Source organism: Giraffa tippelskirchi, chromosome 2 (genome assembly GCF_054371585.1).
Source record: "Giraffa tippelskirchi isolate mGirTip1 chromosome 2, T2T-mGirTip1v1.2.pri, whole genome shotgun sequence".
NCBI classification, from domain to species: Eukaryota; Metazoa; Chordata; class Mammalia; order Artiodactyla; family Giraffidae; genus Giraffa; species Giraffa tippelskirchi.
Genome location: NC_137276.1, coordinates 162,054,663 through 162,077,662, shown reverse-complemented (window position 1 = coordinate 162,077,662; position 23,000 = coordinate 162,054,663). Strand labels below are relative to the sequence as shown.

The 23,000-nt window shown below is 48.1% G+C and overlaps 1 protein-coding gene across 12 annotated transcripts in view; it reads left to right on the top strand.

Annotated features, from left to right (window-relative positions):
• Nucleotides 1-23,000, top strand: part of TMEM44 (transmembrane protein 44) — a 47,107-nt gene that overhangs the window by 3,560 nt on the left and 20,547 nt on the right. For 6 of the 12 annotated variants that reach the window (XM_081537979.1, XM_081537978.1, XM_081537973.1 and 3 more), the window contains exons 3-9: nt 1,233-1,326; nt 2,411-2,577; nt 2,783-2,869; nt 7,551-7,721; nt 9,115-9,255; nt 11,105-11,209; nt 22,217-22,375. In XM_081537979.1, coding sequence (XP_081394105.1) covers nt 1,233-1,326; nt 2,411-2,577; nt 2,783-2,869; nt 7,551-7,721; nt 9,115-9,255; nt 11,105-11,209; nt 22,217-22,375 — 924 coding nt within the window. Of the gene's footprint in view, nt 1-1,232; nt 1,327-2,410; nt 2,578-2,782; nt 2,870-7,550; nt 7,722-9,114; nt 9,256-11,104; nt 11,210-15,792; nt 15,883-22,216; nt 22,399-23,000 lie in introns of all 12 variants that reach the window. The other 6 variants (XM_081537972.1, XM_081537967.1, XM_081537971.1 and 3 more) reach the window with 4 other exon arrangements.

The following is a 23,000-nucleotide window of genomic DNA, read 5'->3' as shown; positions in this document are numbered from 1 at the left end:
AAGGGGTATCTGAATCCTTTCCCAAGTGGTGATGTGGGCTTTGGAGCAAGTGAGAAACACTTCAAGTTTTTCCAAAGTCTGGACCCTTAAACAAATCTGTGTAGAAAGGGGCCTATCTCAAAACACATATCCCAAGGAAGAAGGACCTGTGGGCTCCACTTCAGGGGGCTGGTCCTGGCCTTTTGCCACCCAGGGAGATGTGAAGGAGAGCAGCCTGGTGGTCGGACACAGATTTGGAGAGTTCTAGACCCTGCTGTGAGCAGCATTCTATCATAAACAAATCACCTTTCATTTTGGAGGCAATTCTCACTAGCTCATAGAAGATAATGAAGTTCAGCTCAAGTCCAATAATAATTGCTGATATTTATTAAATAGTAAGGGTTTTTCATATATTAAATCACTTAGTCCTTAAATTATGGGTGCTTGCATCATCCCTGTTTTACACATGAGGTGTAAAAGAGGTGTGGAGAGGTGTAGAGAGGTTAAATAATCCTGCTAAACTCACTCTCCTGTAAGTAGCAGTATCAGGATTCAAACCCTAGAACACATGCTGTTAAGCACTAAATACAGTGGACCCTTGAACAACACAGGTTTGAACTGTGTGCATTCACTTATACATGGATTTTTTTCACATAACACACACTATGGCACTCCATAATCCATGGGTGGTCGAATCTGTGGATGCAGAACACAGGATACAGAGGATCTACTGTAGAGTGACACTCAGAATTTCCAATGCAAAGAAGTCGGCGCCCCAACCCCTGAGCTGTTCAAATGTCAACTGTACTGTCAGTAGCTGTTGCAAGTTTCGGTAGGTGCATCTTACTCTCCTCCAGTCGCTGGCCTAAGCAACTTTCCATGTGTCAGCTCATATCATCTACTTCACACTGAGAGAGGTGCTGTTATTATCCCTGCTTTACAGATGAGGAAACAGAGGCCCTGGGAAGGTCAGTGGCTGGGCCAAAGTTGCACGGCAAGACTACGCCATACAATGGAAAGTGTGGCAGGCTAGGATCTCGTCCCATCTCTATGATGAATGTTTTCATATGGCTTTGGTCACTTAAGCAAAACCCCATTTCCTCAAATGGAGGTGATAACCAACACTTATGGGGTTGGAGATATCCCTGGAAGCCCTATTTCAGTGGAACATATGTGGTGGAGGAGATCCAGAACGAGAGGTACTACAGTTGTTGAAAGAGGTTTGAACACCAAGGCCTTTCCTTTGCTCGCAGGTCTTCACTGGTGCCTACCTAGCAGCTGTCGACCTGGTGAACTTTGTGTCCGTTCTCTTCCCAGTCTGTGGCTCCAAATTCAAGTCTAATTCGGGTGAGTGTGCTGCCACCTGTTCCTGACTTCATCATCCACTCATTTCATTTATCAGCACCTCTCCTGAGCTGGGCCCCTACCAGGCACAGATGAATGGGTGAGCTCCCCGGCCTCAGCCAGAGCAGGGAGTCAGGGCCCTAAAAAGTAGTTAGCGCTGCTAGTGAGGGGGTGTGCGCATGGTGGGCAGCAGAGGAGGGTAGGGTCTGCAGGTGTCCGGAGAAGGTGATATTGGAACTGGGACCACAGGAAAGGGCTTTCCAGATGAAAGAGTAGTGTGGGCAGAGGTCAGGAAGAAGGAGGCGGCAGGGCCCAGGGGATGGACAGTGATACTCAGTGTGCAAGTTCAGGGGCTCCAGGTGAAGCCCCGCTACTTCTGGAAACGGAGTCCAGAAATGGACCTAGATGGCCTCAGGCAGAGCGGGGGCTGGAGGTGACTGAGATGGGATGAGTAGACTGGGAGTATGTGGGACCAGACGTTCCTGACAAGGGGCAGCAACATGCTCAGACCGTTGTCTTGAAAGGAAGTGCTTGCACCAGGGCATAAAGTAAGATGTCCTTGGGCTCAGTGCTGCCCAGAGGAAGAATGCTCTTTTTGGAATTGTTCAGTGGAGAATCTGTCTTCTATTTCAAAGAGACTTTCAAAGACGATGCTTCTCCTGCTTTTGATGCCTTAGCACCACTCTGCCCACTCATGGTGCCTTCACCAAGCTTGTGCGGGTTCCGCTCAGCGCCGGTCTCTGTGCAGATTCTAGAGCTGCCCGGGCACAGAGCCCCTTAGAGGGCTCCAGTCTAGGATGAACAACACTATGTGCACGCAGATGTATGTGATAAAGGATAACACTGACCTGCCTTGAGACATAAAACAACATGAAAGGCTGAGGAAGGGGAAGAGCAGCAGTCATGGGTTGGGGGGAATGAGAGGGCGCTACCGCAGGCCCTTCAAGAGTGGGGAAGGTCTGGCCTGTGGAACAGCGTGGGAGCCCATCCTGGCCTCGCGGCTGGGGACGACACCAGTTCTTCCCACAAAGCTGTCTGTCAGGTTCCAGATCCTGGCAGCCGAGCAGGATCTTGGTGTCTGTTGCAGGTCGGGGCTCCCGGGAGAGGAAGAGGAGGCGGCGGCTCCGGGCCAGCGTGTTTGCCCTGGTCCTGCCACTGAGCCTGGGCCCAGGCTGGGCTCTGTGGGCCGCCGTCTCGAGGGCTTCAGGCCGCGACCGAGGGCCGCAGCGGAGGCTGCTGGGCGTCCTGGTGCAGGTGAGGCCAGGCCTGCTCGGGCTGGGGGAGGGGGTATGATGTCGGGGAATGCGGGTCCCTCCTCTCCACATAGTCCCAACCAGTGTCCTGGGGGTGGGGGTCAGGCTTAGGCGTTGCTGGGAAGAACCACCTAAAAGCAAAAAAGGGCGGGCCTAGGGTGCCTGGGTGCCTCCCCAAGGTGCTGAGTGTATCACTGTTCCCACAGGACAATACGGAAATCCTTGGCTTCCTGCTGGGCGGCATCGCGGCCTTGGGCTCCTGGGTTTCCCGGATCCCCCCACTCTCCAGAATCGTGAGCCTGGGGCTGGGACCGTGGGTCACCCCTGCAGGTCTTAGGGCATCTGGGACCACCCTCCCAGCTCCAGGTCACTGGGGTGAAGAGGTGGTGTCCCCGTGTGCACAGCCGTGTGTGTATGTATGTGGGGGGAGGTGTGTGTGTGTGTGTGTGTGTGTGTGTGTGTGTGTGTGTGTGTGTGTGTGTGTGCAGGACAGCTGGCCCCAGGCTCCAGGGATCCTGAGGCTCACAGCGGGAGGGCTCTGTGTTCACTCCGTTTCTTGTAGCAGATGAGAAGCAAGCTCTCAGGAAGGAGCCCCTGGGTTTGGATGAACAAGCATCCTATTAAGGAATGAAAAGATTTGAGGTTTTAGAGGATAGGATTGTTCAGCTCCTGGGCTCTTTATATTCGAGAGTGTCTTGTTGGCAGATATTTTCCCGGTGTCTGGGGTAAAGGAAGCCCTGTGTTGGCCACTCCCTTGGGGGAAACAGACATGACTTGAGATGCCCTGCTTGCCCTTGGTGAGCTCAGCCTCAAGAATTCATAGAAATGGAAAACAAGGTGTTCGAATGCTCTAAGAAAGAGAATCAAATGTTGGGGTTTTGGAAAAGAGGGAGAGAAACCTCTGTGTTGTGCGAATGAATGAGAGTGGAAACTGTTGACACCCCTGGGTGCTGGGGGTGCTCAGGTTGGCAGGAAGACAGGGTGGGGCCTGAGGAAGCAGAGGTGACGGGAGGGACCAGGGGCAGAGGAAAGCGCAGGAAGGCCACCAAGGCAAGAGGGCACCTGCAGGAGAGCCACATATTACGTGACCCTAGAAATGTGCCAGCCCATCATTTAGTCTTAAAACAGTCACTTGCCCAAGAGCACTGTGTTTTCTTTATATTAATTTATTTATTCAGCTGGGCCGGGTCTTAACTGCAGCACTCAGAATCTTCGATCTTTGTTGCGGCTTGTGGGATCTTTAGTTGTGCTATGCAAACTGTTAGTTGCAGCATGTGGGATCTAGTTCCTTGACCAGGGATCGAACTGAGGCCCGCTGCACTGGGAGTGCAGAGTCTTAGCCACTGGACCGCCAGGGAAGTCTCAGCGCTGTGATTTAATAGCAGTTCCAGGAGGATAGGATTTGGGGATGGCGGGGTCTTGGTTGAGCACTCTGAGAGCGGCAGCGTGAAACCTCCCAGGGCACTGGGCCTCCTCAGCAAAGGTGCGATCTCCAGATCAGAAGTGAGCATGGGGAGCACTGTGCTCAGTTCAGCCCCCCTGGGATGGGTCTTCAGAGTGGTGTCGGGGCTGGGAAGCTATGTCGCATAACAACCTTTGAAGGAACTGCTGCCGTGTCCTGACCACCTGTATTGTAAAAGTTTCCTTCACCTGCAGTAACAAAGTGTCACAGACTTGAAACAACAGAAATGTATTGTCTTTAAGTCTCAGGGCCAGAGGCCCAACCCCAGAGAGTCAGGGCCACGCTCCCTCTGAAGACCCTAGAGAGGGATCTGTTTCAGGCCCTTCTCTGAGCTTCTGCTAGTTCCCTGACTGGTGGCAGCACAACTCCAGGATTTGTGTGGTGCTCTCCGTGTGTGTGTATGTGTGTGTGCGCACGCCCTTTTTCATAAGGACACAGTCATCTTGGATTAGGGCTCATCCTAACAACCTCAGCTTAACTTGATCATCTACAAAGACCCTACTTCTAAATAAGGCTACTTTACTAGCTCTGGGAGTTGGACTCCAATGTCTTTTTGGGGAAACTCAATCCAACCCATAACACCAGGCCCCCTAAAATACCTCAGGCCAGCCCCACCTCTGGGTCCCTCCCTCTGCTTCATTTTCTTGATTGCATTTATCACAGCCTGAAATTAGCTCCTTTAGCTATTTGCCGAGTGGCTGCCTGGTTCCCCAGGAGAGGGTCAGCACCGCAAGAGCAGTGGCCCTTTCTGTTTTACCTCTCGCTGTGTGCCAGACATTTGGGGTCTGTCCAGGGTAGTGCCAGGAGACATTTCTTACTGAGCGACTGTATCTAGTCTAGAAAGTAGGGAGTTCATGGATACAGGAAATGGAGGGCTGTCTTGGGGCAGAAAGAGTAGCCTTGTTCTCTGCAGTCTCAGTGATCAGAACCAAGACCAGAACCAATGACCAGGAGGTTACTGGGAGGGCCACTTCCCATTCAGTGAAAAAAGACTCCATGGGTTAGACACTTTACCCAGTGGCTGGCATGTTGAGAGCAATCGGTATTGTTATTCCTGCTTTAGTAGGTAGTGAGCTCCTCATCACTAGAGGCATTCAAGCCAGTTGACCCCTTGGCAGGAAGATAGAGGGAGATTGCTTTGGGACTGAGCTGGGTGATCTCGGAAGGACTGCCAGCCCTGAGTGTGTCTGGTCCAGTGAACAAAAAAGCCCAGAGCTAGGGTTCCCTCATTAGGAAGAAAGCCAGCAGGATTGGGGTGCAATGGGAAGCTGAGCCAGCATGGCCTCAGACCCTGGATCCCCCAGAAGCTGCTTCTACCTTACCCCTGGTGGGGGTGCTGAGCAGTCTGGCTGAGTAGCTTTGGTGGGAGAAGATCCCATTTTTCCAGGGGCAAGTCCTTGAACAGAATAAGGAGTGTGAAACATGCTCTAATCAGTGGAGCACTGTGCTGACAACATGGGGAATCATCGCTGCTGCAGGAGCGGCTGAGGCATGGCCCACTTCTAGCCCCCAGCACAGATTTGCCAGGCAACCACCAGGTGGGTTGTCCCCTCAACCATCGGTCCTGAACTGTCAGGCAGGCCGGAGTGTGCTGGAGAAACTCCTGCCACATCTGGAGTCACCAAGCCAGTTCCAGTCTTCAAGCAGCAATGCTTGAGACACCTGCTGTGTGCCCTGCGCCACAGGCAGAAAAAGCCCTCTACCCCTCTAGAGCCCTAGTACTGACACTGACAAGAGCTTGAGTGTTGAGTCAGATGGTGCTGGGTGTGGGTTGGCACCGGAGTGAGAGCAGAGGGCTCCCCCGGCTGAGCCCCTCTCTACAAGTCACTGTCCTTCTGGCCATCAATGTCCCCTGTAAAATGGGGTGGCTGGGCTGGGGGACCCCAAAGGTTTCTTGCTATAGTGGTGCGGCCTGCGTTGTGTGAGGTAGGAAGGGCCAAGGGAAGGGGTGTCACTCCACCCACAGCCTCTGGGGCCATCAGGTCAGGGGTCACCCTCGCCAGCTAGGTGGTGTCTGTTTAGGGGTGTTGTTGTGGTTGTTTAGTCGTTAAGTTGTGTCTGACTCTTTGCGACCCCATAGACTGTAGCCCGCCAGGCTCCTCTGTCCATGAGATTTCCTAGGCAAGAATACTGGAATGAGTTGCCATTTCCGTCTCCAGGGGATCTTCCCAACCCAGGGGTGGAACCCACATCTCCTGCACAGGCAGGTAGATTCTTTACACTGAGCCACCAGCAGGTGGTGAGCCAGAAACAGCGAGGCCTGGGAACAGAGTTAGAAGAGCTGCAGAGGGAGCCCTAACACTCCCGAGGAATCTTTTGTTTGTTTGTTTCCTTTTCCTTGGCTGCTCTGCATGGCTTGTGAGATCCTAATTCCCTGATCAGGGATTGAACCCAGGCGCTTGGCAGTGAAGTCACAGAGTTCCAACCACTGGGAATTCAGTCTTCTTGAGGATTAAAATTAAAATGGGGAAGATCGGCCAAAACATGCTTTTTCTCTTGAATTTTCTCCATTCCTTAGCCAAGGACTGCATGTCTCCAAATACAGTCATCTAATGAGCAAACTAGTTTATGTATATATATATATATATAAACACACGTGTATATAGATATATACATACATGTGTGTGTATTCTGTGTTAATTTAAATACCTATGTAACTGTATAAATTGGAAATACATAATATTTGTATATATACTTAATGTGTATATAAAGTGACTTTATACCATAAATGGTACTTACATATAGCTATTGCATATGTTTCCTTTATAAAAGGCCAATATTCATTACTTATTCTCCAAAAATATCCCCTTGGCTTCAAATTACCAGAATGTTATCTCTAATTTCCCTGACTTTCCCATCTGGCCTGGTTCAGAGTTGGTGGTCCCAGGAAGAGAAGGGTCAGGGCTTGGCTCTCCATAATTCTATCTCCCTCATGCTCTCCCCACTGAAATTCATGGGCCCCTGCCCAGTGCTGGGTCCCAGGGCACCGAGATGGTGAGGCGCTCAGTCCTGCTCTGAGGAGCTCGCTGTCTGTTGGGCAGACAGATGTGTAAGGAGCTAAGTCATGACCAGGGTGAAAGGCACTCCAGTAGAGGGATATGTCAGGTGTGAGGGACCCAGAAGAGGGAATTGCTTGCTCCCTTTAGGGTGGAGGCAGTAAGGGATGGTTTCCCAGAGTTGATTTTAAGCCAGGTTCTGAGGGATGAATAGGAGTTCACCAGACAAAGGGGGCAGCTGTTTTTTTTTGGCCTTGGCTTATGGCTTCTAGGTCCCTGACCAGGGATCGAACCTGTGTCCCCCGCAGTGAAAGCGTGCGGTCCACCAGACTGCCAGGGAATTCATGGAAGCAGCTTGAAGCCCAATGGAAACAACACCTTTGGGGGCTGGCCTTGGTCAGAGGGCTTGCCCTCCAAGCTCTCACATCAAGGGGCCTGGGTCTTAGAATCAACCGAAGGGAGCTGGACGAGGTGGCAGTGCTCCTCCCAGCCCAGCCCCTTCCTCTCTCTGTCCAGTGTTGGGGTAAGACATTTCCCTCCATCCACCTGTGGACCCGGTTCCTGTCAGCCCTGGCTGGTCTCCTCTACGCCTCGGCCATCGTGGCCCATGACCGGCGGCCTGAATACCTGCTGCGGGCCACGCCCTGGTTCCTGACCTCGCTCGGCCGTGCAGCGCTGGACCTGTCTGTATCCGCCCCAGGTCCAGGGGCTGGACTGCCTGTGTCTCGTCTCCCCTCTGCCCCACCACGCCCTCCTACCCACTTGGTAGAAGGAATTATTTCTCAGTGGCCAGGGTGGTGGTTTGAAGCCTAGGGCAGGCAGACACAATTGCAGCATGCAATTCTGTGTTTTTTTCCTTTTTTTTTTTTTAATAAGAAGAAGTATCTCTTGCCTGGAGCTCTATGACACTGCAGAGGGAATGTGAACTTCTTGGCCCTGGGCTCAGAGAAGAGCCAGCTCCTGTCTCCATGCTGCTCTCCGCGGCGGCAGCCTCACCCTCTGTGAATCTGTTTTGTCACCTTTGCCTTGTCTTTCTCATGGGCTGAGAAGGGCTTTGTGAGCCGACCTGGCCTGCACAGCTGATCCTCTGCTTTCTGTCCTCTTTGGTGCTGGAGCCTGGGGTGGGGAAACAGGGAGAAAAGCTGCCCCCCTTTCTTGTCCCCAAGGGGATATTGCCCAATGTGCTGACACCCCAGTGACCTTGGTATGAGGGCCTCAAGGGCACGCTAAGCTCAGACAGTGGCGGGTGGAGATGCTGACAGTGGATAACACCTCTGCTGGCGAGGCAGTGTGTGAAAAAACCCTGTGGATTTAACATAAACAGTTCCGAAAAAGATTTTCGCACCTACTGTTTGAGTCTGCCAAGGTTGCCATAACACATTGCCACAGACTCGATGGCTTAAGCCAAAGGAATTTATTCTCTCAGCTTTGGAGACCAGAAGCCCCAAGTCCAGACGGGGCCACACTCTCTCCAAAGGTTCCAAGAGAGAGTCTTGCCCTGCCTTTTCCGGCTTCAGGTAGGCTCCTGGGGTGCCTTGGTTCCTGGCAGCATAATTCCCATTTCTGCCTCTATCTTCAAGTGGCCCTTTTCCTTTTGTGTATCTCTGCCTGTCTTCTTTTCCTCTAAAGTTCCTGTTGTGGGACTTACCTTAATCGCCCTCATCCACTGCCAACCTCATCTTAACTGATTCTTGATATCAGCAAAGACCTTGTTTCCGAATAAAGCCACGTTCTGAGGTTCTGGGTGGATGTGAATCTGGAGAGGACGCTGTTCAACCCACTACATGTACCGTCCTTCCTAAGCCGAGGAAGATGGTTTTCACAATCCTTTGGTTTAACGAGTATTCACCGTGTGCTTGTTAGAGCACCTGGCTGGGTGGTGGGCCCTGGCGGGACAGAGAGAATTGGACCTGGCTCTGTCCTCAGATGGTCTCGTGTCTGTTCTGGGGCCTACCCTGGCAGGATGATTCTGGGGAGTGAGGGCGTCACTCCAGGGTGTAATCCTCGGGGTGCCAAGGTGAAGGTAGCATCAGGCAACTGAAGTTCTCCGCTTCCTTGAACCTTAACTTCCACTTCTCAGATCATTTTTCTTTCCTGCGTGATGAAGAGCAAGATGAGGCAGGTCTTGGGCTTTGCCTCTGAAGTGGGAGAAAACCCTGACACCCAAGCCCTTCTGACCTGTGCAGAGAAGGAGGAAGAAAACCAGGAGGCAATGACCGAGGCAAGGGTCTCCCAGCTGGATGGGGCCAACCAGTGTCTGCGCCCAGCATGGACAGAGGCAGAGAGCCTCCCCAGGGCCCAGCCTGGGAATCTTGGGGTCCCTCTGGAGTGGGCCAGTCACTTTAAAGAACTACTGTTATGCCCAATGCTGGGTGCCCTGAGAAAATGGGATCCTCTGTTTTTCCAAATACGAAATATTTTTAAAGGTTTTTTTTGATTGCTGCATAAACTTGAACATTTTTTAGTAATGCAGATAAAACAGTCAAATGTCCACTTATGCTCTTTGGTAATTTACACATATATTTAAGTTCACTTACTATATAAATTAATACTTGAGTTTAGAATTAATGTGCTTTTTGCCCTTGTTTGGTAAAAACTTATGTTCCCACTTTTGCATGCATTTGACATCCACAGCATCACCACCAATAACACAACTTTTTAAAAAGTTGATATTGCTAAAAAGCTGATTTTTAAAGTGTTGTTTACAATAAGATCCACCCTTTGCAACTATGTCATATCTGTAAATGTGTCTGTCTCTGTCTTTACTAATTTAATCAAGTGACCCCTGTAAGTAAGGAGAACTATGCTAACTGAGGGAGTTTGTCTTTGTCAGAAGTCCCTGGCTGCAAATAATTGAACAAGTGCCTCATGATAATAAGAGCGCTTATAAAGACTTGAACGGTAGAGAAGGAAATGGCAGCCCACTCCAGTATTCTTGCCTGGAGAATCCCAGGGACGGGGGAGCCCGGTGGGCTGCCGTCTATGGGGTCGCACAGAGTCGGACACGACTGAAGCAACTTAGCAGCAGCAGCAGCAGCAGCAGTGAATTTTGGCTGATATTTCCTTTTTTATGAATAACTAAGAAGACAATAAAAGAAATGCGTTAAAAAAAAAAAAAAAAGACTTGAACGGAAAGCAGCTCCCTCTTTTGTAAGATAATTTTTTCAGGAAAAAAAAAATCTAGTCTCCTATGAAGACTCTTCACTATTCTCATTTCTTTCAGAGTGGAAATGAGACTCCCTGTGAGTGAGCCGGGTCCACTCCTCCAAATATTCTAGCTTTAATGGCATAATCTGACTGAGTTAATGAAATAGGAGATAGTGTGTAGGTATGGCCAAGCTGAAAGGGGTGATACAGGTTCTTGGACCAAAGACCCAAGTTCCCAGGAAGGCTCTAATGGGATGTTATTTTCACTCCTTTCTAGAATCTGTTATGAAAGTATATTCCAAAAGGGAGCTAAAATATTTCAAGAGAGACTCATATGTTTAGTGTTTTGAAGAGAGTAAGTACAGCCTTCACCATCTCTTCAGCAGTCTTTATAGCTCTGGTTCTCCAAGTGTGGTCCTTGGACTAGCATCGCCCAAGAACTTGTTAGAAATGCAAGTTCTAGGGTCCACCAAGCTCTACCAGAACACAGCTCAAGGTGTTTTAATAAGTCCTCTTGTTGCTTCTGAGGCACAGTAAAGTTCGAGAACCACTTCTAAAAGCATTTGTTTAGCACCCACCTAAGTGGTCCCCCAGGTTTGCCAAACTTTATAATTATCTGGGAAAATTTTAAACTCTCCAGGTCACTTCCACGCCAGTTAAATCAGAATGTCTGGGGTTAAAAGCTAAACATAAGCTGTTTTTTAAAAAGCCCAGGTAGTTCCACTGTGCAGGAAAGTTTCAGATCCACCCACCATCCTGTGACATCAAAGAGACAGATAAGATACATCTTATAGGAAGTAGAAAGTGAAATGTGCCATAAAAGAACAGAAAGAATACTGTAGGGATTCTTTTGAAGAAAATGGAATCCTGTTTTTAGAAAGTGTCTCCTTCTTCCTTTTTGTCTTCCTGTCTCCTTTTGAAAGAACTCGGATTGGGTGCCGCTCACCACACTCCCACACTGCAAGCCGCTCAAGAGGATGGCAGCCATCAGTCGCTACATGGAGCTGACCATTGAACCGGTGCAGCTGGTAAGTGACCGTGAGCCACAGCTGGGTGCCCAGAAGGGTGGGAGGTAGTCACGGGAGACTTCTTGGAGAGGTGACACTTTAGCTATAGGAGGGGCAGAATGAGTCAGGAAAGCATGTGAAAAAGAAGAAAGAGCTTTTGAAGGCCTTGGTAGGGAGGAGGTGGTCAGATGAAGTGGAGTTGGGAAGATGAAAAAGTGGTGAAAAGGCAAGGTCACAGTATCGAAGCTGACCATCATCCTGAGGACAATGGGGGTCCAGGAGACTTCAGGATTAGAGACTCAGGGTCAGTCATGCATTTTAGAGCCATCACTCAGGCTGTGTTGGGGACAGATTAGAGAGAGGAGCCTAGAGATAAGAGGGTCAGTGAGGGATGGCTGCAAGTCCAGGAAAGAGGTGGTGTGGCCTGAGCCAAGGTCAGAGCTGATGGAGACGCAGAGCTTCAGTGGAGTCAGTGGGTAGAGCAGTGGGAGCAGTGAGGGTGTGGGGTGACTCCCAGGGTTCTGGCCTGTTCGTGGGGTCCTCAGGAGGAGGAGGGTGGAGAAAAGACTGAGAAAGGTGGTAAGACATCCACTTCACGTCCCATACCCCAGTAAGATGTTCCTGTCGAGGCTGCAGTGACCTCCCTATTGTTAAATCCTGGGATAATTTCTGTCCTAGTTGAGATTAAACTCATTCAGCCGCCCGCTTCTTCCAGTTTCTGGGGCTCTCCTTGTCCTAGTTTTTCCGACTCCCTCACTCCTGCAGGCTCCTCCCGGTGAGCCTGACTTCAAGGTTGTAGTACCCCAACTCCGCCTCAGGAGGGCTCCCTTCTCTGATCCCATAGCCCTTCATTATCACCACATGGCATCTCACACATGCTGTGTCCAATAGGGAATTCTGGATTTCCATGCCCAGACCGGCTCCTGCTCCTCTCCCTTATCTTCCTCATGTCAGTGCAATGGGGCAAACCCAGATCCCCCTCTTCTCCTCACTGTGTGCTTGCGCCCCTCTCACCCGTGGGCGAGTATTGTAAATACTTCATTTAAAGTAGATCCAGGAACTTCCCTGACAGTCCAGTGGTTAAGACTCTGCACTTCCAATGCAGGGAACATGGGTATTGATCCCTGTTTGGGGAACCGAGATCCCACATGGCACAGGCACAGCCAAAAAATGAATAAATAAAAATAAATTAGATCCAACCTGGAGATTATCATATAAGTGAAGTAGGGAAGACAAATATTATACAATATCACTTATATGTGGAATCTAAAAAATACTACAAATGAACTTATAAACAGAAATAGACTCACATATAGAAAACAAGCTTATGGTTACCAAAGTGGAAGGGTAGGGGAAGGGATAAATTGGGAGTATGGGATTAGCAGATGCACACAACTATGTATAAAATAGATAAATGACAAGATTTTGCTACATAGTACAGGGAACTATATTCAATATCTTGTAATAAACTTCCCTGGTGGCTCAGATGGTAAAGAATCCACCTGCAATGTGGGAGACCTGAGTTTGATCCCTGGGTCGTGAAGATCTTATGGAGTAGGAAATGGCAACCCACCCCAGTATTCTTGCCTGGGAAATCCCATGGACAGAGGAGCCTGGCAGGTATAATGAGAAAGAACTGAAAAAAAGAATATAGACATATACACATAAATATGTATAACTGAATCACTTTGCTGTACACCTAAAGCTAACATAACATTGTAAATCAACTGTACTTCAATTTAAAAAGTGGGAAAACAAGTAGATCCAGGAGTCTTGTCACTGGTTTGCCCCTCACTGTTATTTTTGTCCTACCCCCTCCATTTACAACCAGTAACCCGAAGGGTCTCTTTAAAATGTAAATTACATCTGGTTACTCTGGTTTAAAGCACTCCTCTGGCTTCCCTTGTGGCTTGACTTGAGGTAAAGAATCTACCTGCAATGCAGGACACCTGGGTTCGATCCCTGGGTTGGGAAGATCCCCTGGAGAAGGGAAAGGCTACCCACTCCAATATTCTGGCCTAGAGAATTTCATGGACTGTATAGTCCATGGTGGAGGAGGAAATGGCAACCCACTCCAGTGTTCTTGCCTGGAGAATCCCAGGGACGGAGGAGCCTGGTGGGCTGCCGTCTATGTGGTTGCACAGAGTTGAACACGACTGAAGCGACTTAGCAGCAGCAGCAGCAGCATAGTCCATGGGGTTGCAAAGAGTCGGACACAACTGAGCGAATTTCACTTCACTTCACTTCACTTCTGGCTTCCCATTTCACGCAGAATAAAATCTAATCTCTAACACAGACCTGTTAGACCCTCCCAGCCCCATGCTTGCCCCATCCCTGACTGCCTCCTGTTCTACCTTGCTTCACTCCTCTCTGGCTACACAGACTATCTCTTCATTCCTCTGCTTACACGCTCTTCCTCCTGATTTTTTTACATGTCTGCTTCTTTCTCAGCTTTCTGTTCAGTAAAAATGTCACTTTCTCCGAAGGCCCTTCTTCCCCAACCACCTAGTCAAATGGGTGTATTGCCTCTTCTGCTGTATTACTTGATTACCTTTTAAAATGCTCTACAAAGCACATTTCATGATCTTTTACTTTTATTTGTTTTCTGTTTGTTGCTGGGATATAAACTTTGTCTCCTTCTGTCTTATCTGCCTCAACCCTGGTGCATCGAGTCACAGGCTCTCGGGCACAGGTGTGTTGGAACAAAGAGTTCAGTGGTAAGGGCCCCACTGAGCTGACCTTGGGATATGCTGACACTCAGAGTTTGGTCCTGATAGAGAGGTTTTACTTATTGTTGTTCCTTGGAAAGTGGGTGCAGATAACCTGTATGTGACATAAGTAAAGTTTAGGGAGATTTGGAGCACGCTTTCACAATTAAGAGCCTACTTTGGCCATTAAGCTCTTCTTCCATCCGGAGGGTGGGTGGGTAGGTGGGTGACTGGAAGCCCTGGGGAAAGCACGGGGAGCCCTGGCAGCATCTGGCCAACGCTTTGCATTAGAAATTTTGAAATAATGGAATTTCTGAAAAATAATAACACAAAATAAAAAACAACGTGAAAGTTGCATTCACTTGAACTCAAGACTCCCTGTACCTGAGTCTTTAAAGGATGGCCGCTGGGAAACAGACTGGGAGAAGACTGTGTTCTCTTGTTTTCTTCCTTCTGTGTCCACCAGAGGGCGAGCGTTGTCTTCATGATAGCTCCCAGCTGGGAGCCTGGAACCCTGCCTCTAGCCTGGGCAGAAGAGTCATCATTCCCGTGGCGGTCTGTTTATTGAGGGCTAACTACCTGTCAGGCTCTGAGTAATTGATAACAACCAACCCTTCTGGTGATAACTGTACTGGTCATAGTGCTTAGAGTACTGGTCTAAGTGCTTTACATAGATTACATCATTTAATCCCAACATCCAACCCTTGAGGTTACTATGCTCACTTTACAGAGAAGGAAAAGGGGCCAGTTGAGGTTAAGCAGCTTGCTCAAGGTCACACGATCTGTTGGTGTTAGAACCAGGATTCATACCTGTCTCTACCCAGATCTGTGCCTTTCCTTACAGAGTTATGCAGCTTCTTACTTGGCATAATGGCTGACACCCAGTAAATGCTTGATAAATGTTCTTTAAAATTATCATCAACACAAATTCTTATAACAGCTTGAAGTAGATACAAGTGTTATTTCCATTGTTATAGAAATTATTGAATTGTTGTTATGTTAAATTGTTATAATTAATACTTTTATTATTATTTTAGAATGAGGCACAGAGAGGGTTAACTCACTTGCCCAAGATCCCATAGTTAGAAAATCTCAAAAACAGGTTTCAGACTAAGCCTGTCTGATTCTGAGCCCTGAGCTTTTATATAAAGGACATACTTTTTACGCCGCCATTTCATGCCTGCTATGTTAGCAGTCTTTTTTTTTTTTTAATGAGAATGTCCTGATGGGCATGTTGTGGTTTGGTACCATGATGCCCTGTGCTTTAATACACATCCTGTTTGGACTACCCTGTGAAGTGGGCAAATGAGCCAGTGAGGTGCCCACTCTTCCCAACATCCCCTCCTGAACACTGGTCTAATGTGAGATTTCCCAAGAGGCGCAGCTGGGGCCAGGCTGGGCCTGAGGGGCTGAGGGTGTGGGGTCCTAGGAGTCCACAACTTGCAGCATTTGAAACTCCATTTTATCTGTTGACTCAGGTGTGGTCAGGCCTGGGGAATTTATAGATTCTTTTGTTATTGTGGCTGGGAGGCCTCTGCTACCCACCCTGTGTCTCTGCCTGTGTCTCCTTTGTGGATTTTCCTCCCTTCCAGCCGACTCTCACAGGGATCTGTGCCCTTGATCTGTCTAGGGTTGCAGCCTTCCATGATTTGGGGACCAGTACGAGCAGCTGTTCTTCTCATGTGTCCAGGGCGTTTACTAAATCTTTTCCTTGTGACACCACTTAAGAGGAGGACAGGCAGGGGCTACCAGCCCCGTCTATAGGTTAGGAAGGTGACGCCTAGGAGGAGGTTTTTGCCAAGCTCACACAGTTAGCTGGTGGACACACAGTCTGGAAGGCGGGTTGCGGCCCCTGTGCTGTGTCAGTGTGATGACTACCTGGCTCTGAAACCCCAGCCCACAGCCTCGAGGATCTCTGTGGAAACCCAGGTGCCCTGTGAGGGGAAGCTGTCTTCTGAGACGGACAGGGAGATCACTTCAGTTCAGGTCAGTCGCTCAGTCTTGTCTGACTCTTTCCAACTCCATGGACTGCAGCACACCAGGCCTCCCTGTCCATCACCAACTCCCAGAGTTTACTCAAACTCATGTCCATTGAGTCGGTGATGCCATCTAACCATCTCATCCTCTGCCTTCCCCTTCTCCTCCCCCCTTCAATCTTTCCCAGCATCAAGGTCTTTTCCAGTGAGTCAGTTCTTTGCATCAGATGGCCAAAGTATTGGAGTTTCAGCTTCAACATCAGTCCTTCCAATGAATATTCAGGACTGATTTCCTTTAGGATGGACTGGTTGGATCTCCTTGCAGTCCAAGGGACTCTCAAAAGTCTTCTCCAACACCACAGTTCAAAAGCATCAATTCTTCGGTACTCAGCTTTCTTTATAGTCCAACTGTCACATCCGTTCATGACTACTGGAAAAATCACAGGCTTGACTAGACTGACCTTTGTTGGCAAAGTAATGTCTCTGCTTTTTAGTATGCTGTCTAGATTGGTCATAACTTTCAAATTAAAAGCAAGTGTCTTTTAATTTCATGGCTGCAGTCACCATCTGCAGTGATTTTGGAGCCCCCCAAAAATAAAGTCTCTCACTGTTCCCACTGTTTCCCCATCTATTTGCCATGAAGTGATGGGATCAGATGCCATGATCTTAGTTTTCTGAATGTTGATTTTTAAGCCAACTTTTTCACTCTCCTCTTTCACTTTCATCAAGAGGCTCTTTAGTTCTTTGCTTTCTGCCATAAGAGTGGTGTCATCTGCATATCTGAGGTTATTGATATTTCTCCCGGCAATCTTGATTCCCACTTGTACTTCATCCAGCCCAGCGTTTCTCATGATGTACTCTGCATATAAGTTAAATAAGCAGGGTGACAATATATAGCCTTGACGTACTCCTTTTCCGATTTGGAACCAGTCTGTTGTTCCAGGTCCAGTTCTAAATGTCGCTTCCTGACCTGCATACAGATTTCTCAGGAGGCAGATCAGGTGGTCTGGTATTCCCATCTCTTCCAAGAATTTTCCGCAGTTTGTTGTGATCCACACAGTCAAAGGCTTTGGCATAGTCAGTAAAACAGAAGTAGATGTTTTTCTGGAATTCTCTTGCTTTTCGATGATCCAACGGATGTTGTCAATTTGATCTCTGGTTCTTCTGCCTTTTCTAAATCTAACTTGAACATCTGGAAGTTCATGGTTCATGTACTGTTGAAGCCTGGCTTGGAGAATTTTGAGCATTATTTTGCCAGCGTGTAAGATGAGTGCAGTTGTGTGGTAGTTTGAGCATTCTTTGGGATTGCCTTTCTTTGGGATGGGAATGAAAACTGACCTTTGCCAGTCCTGTGGCCACTGCTGAGTTTTCCAAATTTGCTGGCATACTGAGTGCAGCACTTTCACAGCATCATCTTTTAGGATTTGAAATAGCAAGACAGTAGGAGGGGTGAAATCGTGTTTAGAATCAAACCCCATAGCCACCAGAGACATTCAGAGGGCTCAAACCAACCTTGTACACACCAGGACCCAGAGACCCCGCAGAGACTGAGACAGAACTGTGTTTGAGTGTCCCCTGCAGAGGTACAGGTCAGCAATGGCCTGCCGCAGCGGCAGAGACTTTGGGTGCAGCAGACCTGGGTATGGCATAAGGCCTCTTGGAGGAGGTTGCCATTAACCCCACCATAGAGCCACCAGAACTTACACAGGACTGGGGAAACAGACTATTGGAGGGGACAAACAGAACCTTGTGTGCACCAGGACCCAGGAGAAAGGAGCAGTGACCCCACAAGAGACTGACCCAGACCTGCCTGTGAGTGTCCAGGAGTCTCTGGCAGAGGTGTGGGTTGGCAGTGGCCTGCTGCAGGGTTGGGGGCACTGAATATAGCAGTGCATGCATGGGACATTTTGAAGGAGGTTGCCATTATCTTCATTATCTCCACCGTAGTTTGAAAGTGAAAGTGAAGGTTGCTCAGTTGTGTCTGACTCTTTGTGACCCCATGGACTATACAGTCCATGAAATTCTCCATGCCAGAATACTGGAGTGGGTAGCCTTCCCCTTCTCCAGGGGATCTTCCCAATCCAGGGATTGAACCCAGGTGTTCCGCATTGCAGGCAGAACCACCTGCAGTTTACCAGCTGAACCACAAGGGAGGCCCAAACTAAGCACAGTATAATTTCAGTTCAGTTCAGTTGCTCAGTCGTGTCTGACTCTTTGCTACCCCATGGACTACAGCACACCAGGCCTCCCTGTCCATCACCAACTCCCGGAGTTTACTCAAACTCATGTCCATCGAGTCAGTGATGCCATCCAACCATCTCATCCTCTGCCTTCCCCTTCTCCTCCCGCCTTCAATCTTTCCCAGCATCAGGGTCTTTTCAAATGAGTCAGTTCTAGTTTGGCCCCAGGTAAATAACAGGGAGGGAACACAGCTCCACCCATCAACAGAAAATTGGATTAAAGATTTACTGAGCATAGCCCCTGCCCATCAGAACAAGACCCAGTTTCCCCCTCAGTCAGTCTCTCCCATCAGGAAGCTTCCATAAGCCCCTTATCCTTCTCTATCAGAGGGCAGACAGACTGAAAACCACAGTCACAGGAAACTAACCAATCTGATCACATGGACCACAGCCTTGTCCAACTCAATGAAACCATGAGCCATGCTCTGTAGGGCCACCCAAGACAGACGGGTCATGGTGGAGAGTTCTGATAAAATGTGGTCCACTGGAGAAGGGAATGGCAGACCACTTCAGTATTCTTGCCTTGAGAACAACCCCGTGAACAGTATGAAAAGGCAAAAGAATACAACACTGAAAGATAAACTCCCTAAGTTGATAGGTGCCCAATATGGTACTGGAAATCAGTGGAGGAATAACTCCAGAAAGAATGAAGAGATGGAGCCAAAGCAACAACAACATCCAGTTGTGGATGTGACTGGTGATGGAAGTAAAGTCCGATGCTGTAAAGAGCAATATTGCATAGGAACCTGGAATGTTAGGTGAATCAAGGCAAATTGAAAGTGGTCAAACAGGAGATGGCATCAACATTTTAGGAATCAATGAACTAAAATGGACTGGAATGGGTGAATTTAACTCAGATGACCATTACATCTACTACTGTGGGCAAGAATCCCTTGGAAGAAATGGAGTAGCCGTCATAGTCAACAAAAGAGTCCGAAATGCAGTACTTGGCTGCAATCTCAAAAATGACAGAATGATCTCTGTTTGTTTCCAAAGCACACCGTTCAATATTACAGTAATCCAAGTCTATGCCCAGACCAGTAATGCTGAAGAAGCTGAACGATTCTATGAAGACCTACAAGAACTTCTAGAACTAACACCCAAAAACGATGTCCTTTTCATCATAGGGGACAGGAATGCAAAAATAGGAAATCAAAAATTACCTGGAGTAACAGGCAAATTTGGCCTTGGACTATAGAATGAAGCAGGGCAAAGGCTAATAGAGTTTTGCCAAGAGAACGCACAGGTCATAGCAAACACCCTTCTCCAACAACACAAGAGAAGACGCTACACACGGACATCACCAAGTGGTCAATACAGAAATCAGATTGATTATATTCTTTGCAACCAAAGATGGAGACACTCTATACAGTCAGCAAAAACAAGACTGGGAGCTGACTGTGGCTCAGATCATGAACTCCTTATTGCCAAATTCAGGCTTAAACTGAAGAAAGTAGCGAAAACCCCTAGACCATTCAGGTATGACCTAAATCAAATCCCTTACAATTATACAGTGGAAATGACAAGTGGATTCAAGGGATTAAATCTGATAGTGCCTGAAGAAATATGGACGGAGGTTCGTGACATTGTACAGGAGACAGTGATCAAGACCATCCCCAAGAAAAAGAAATACAAAAAGGCAAAATGGTTGTCTGAGGAAGCCTTACAAATAGCTGTGAAAAGAAGACAAGCGAAAGGCAAAGGAGAAAAGAAAAGATATTCCCATCTGAATGCAGAGTTCCAAACAATAACAAGGAGAGATAAGAAAGCCTTCCTCAGTGATCAATGCAAAGAAATAGAGGAAAACAATAGAATGGGAAAGACTAGAGATCTCTTCAAGAAAATTAGAGATACCAAGAAAACATTTCATGCAAAGATGGCACAATAAAGGACAGAAATGGTATGGACCTAACAGAAGTGGAAGAGATTAAGAAGAGGTGGCAGGAATACACAGAAGAACTGTACAAAAAAGATCTTCACGACCCAGATAATCATGATGGTGTGATCACTCACCTAGAGCCAAACATCCTGGAATGTGAAGTCAAGTGGGTCTTAGGAAGCATCACTACAAACAAAGCTGGTGGAGGTGATGGAATTCCAGTTGAGCTATTTCAAATCCTCAAAGATGATGCTGTGAAAGTGCTGCACTCAGTATGCCAGCAAATTTGGAAAACTCAGCAGTGGCCACAGGACTGGCAAAGGTCAGTTTTCATTCCAATCCCAAAGAAAGGCAATGCCAAAGAATGCTCAAACTACCGCACAATTGTACTCATCTCACATGCTAGTAAAGTAATGCTCAAAATTCTCCAAGCCAGGCTTCAACAGTACATGAACCATGAACTTCCAGATGTTCAAGCTGGATTTAGAAGAGGCAGAGGAACCAGAGATCAAATTGCCAACATCTGTTGGATCACTGAAAAAGCAAGAAAGTTCCAGAAAAACATCTACTTCTGTTTTATTGACTATGCCAAAGCCTTTGACTGAGTGGTTCACAACAAACTGTGGAAAATTCTTGGAAGAGATGGGAATACCAGACCACCTGATCTGCCTCCTGGGAAATCTGTATGCATGTCAGGAAGCAACATTTAGAACTGGACATGGAAGAACAGACTGGTTCCAAATCGGAAAAGGAGTACGTCAAGGCTGTATATTGTCACCCTGCTTATTTAACTTATATGCAGAGTACATCATGAGAAATGCTGGGCTGGATGAAGTACAAGCTGGAATCACGATTGCCAGGAGAAATATCAATAACCTCAGATATGCAGATGACACCACCCTTATGGCAGAAATTGAAGAAGAACTAAAGAGCCTCTTGATGAAAGTGAAAGAGGAGAGTGAAGAAGTTGGCTTAAAACTCAACATTCAGAAAACTAAGATCATGGCATCTGATCCCATCACTTCATGGCAAATAGATGGGGAAACAGTGGAAACAGAGACTTTATTTTTGGGGGGCTCCAAAATCACTGTAGATGGTGACTGCAGCCATGAAATTAAAAGATACATGCTCCTTGGAAGAAAAGTTATGACCAATCTAGACAGCATATTAAAAAGCAGAGACATTACTTTGCCAACAAAGGTCAGTCTAGTCGAAGCTATGGATTCTTCAGGCAAGAATACTGGAGTAGGTTGCTGTTTCCTCCTCTAGGGGATCTTCCCCAACCAGGGATCGAGCCTGCGTCTCATGTCTCCTGCATTGGTGGGGCCACCTGGAAAGTCTAGATCGATAGATATTGATAGATGATAGATAGATAATCTCGCAAGTTTCTTCCTCCCTTAACCCTTCCCACGCACTCTCATAGGCTGCTGGTAGGTGTGTTGGTTGAGCCTCTAAGGAGTGCATTTTTGCCAAGTGAAAGTAACAGTGAAAGTCACTCAGTCATTTCCGACTGTTTGTGACCCCATCGACAGTCCATGGAATTCTCTGTGCCAGAATACTGGAGTGGGTAGCCTTTCCCTTCTCCAGGGGATCTTCCCAACCCATGGATCGAACCCAGGTCTCATGCGTTGCAGGCAGATTCTTTACCACTGAGCCACAGGGAAGCCCTACTTTTGCCAAGAGCTATCCAAATGACAAGTGTGGATACCCTCTGACTCAGCAATTCCACTTCTAAGAATTTAACCTGTATATCCTGAAATTTTGACTGTAAAATAATAATAATTTACCGCACTCAGTAATGATTGTAAAAGCAAGAGGCTGGGAATACCCTAAAACGTCCATCAGCAGGCGACTGTTTAAACAGATTGTGAACACCTATACAATGCTACAAAAACAGATCTGCTGTAGTACTATTTCTAAGGTGTGTTGTTAAGTGGAAAAGAAAGGAAGATGCATAAGAGACTATAGAGTGTACTACTGTTAGTGGAAATGGGGGGAATATGTCCATGCATTTGCTCGTGCGTGCACAGAAAGTTTGGGAGGACACACAAACCAGTGCTGGCTGCCTCTGGGGGGAGCTCGGTGGCTTCGGGAGGAGGGTGGAGGCCACTGCATGCTACATCCTTTCTTACCTTTTGAACCCTGAAGGACATGAATGTCCTGACAGTGCAAAAAATAAAGATGCAAACCAAGTTGCTGCCTGCCCTTCCCCACATACCTTGCAGGTGAGCTGCAGTGCCAACAGGCTGCCTGGCGACGGACAGACAAACACAGGAGCCACATCCCTGCAGGAACCCCCCTCCTACCCTCCGGTTCAGGTCATCCAGGCCCGTGTGTCCTCCAGCAGCTCCTCCCAGATCTCTTCCATCAACTCCGACCTCGAGGTACGTGTTGGGTCCGCTGGTGGGTGCACGCGTCCTCCTTCACCCGGGCTTGCCCGTGCCTCTATGGTACCTGTATTTCTCTGCTCCTCCATGCTGACCTCAAACCTGCTGAATACTGAATAAGCATCTTCCAAGGACTTTCCTACACAATCCACACTGGGGAGGACTTTCTGTGGTTAGATGAGTCAGGGAACACTGAGTCACTGGAAACATTCACGTCTTTAAATGCTGAATGACAAACTTTTTAAAGAGTCTCCATGGTTCCCAAACCCATTTGACCAGGGAAACCTTTCTTCCCCGACAAGGATCACCAGCTGCTCCCTGTGGTGCTGTCGGGGTGATACACGGAGGCCCTTGGTGGGCATCCTGCCTGGCACTTTCATAAGCTTTGCCTCATTGTGAATTTTTGGATCTGCGAACAAGACACATCACATTCCGTGATACAGAAATGGGTATAACTCTCAGGTCTGTGGTCCTGTCCCTCTCGGCCCCACAAGCTATGGCTCCCAGCCTTGGTCAGAAGGAAGTTTCCCTTTGTCTGTGGCCAGTGAGAACAAGGATAGCATCGTGGACAGGTGGTGTCAGCAGGGGACACTTTTGTTCTGGGTTTGTTGGGTTCTCCCAC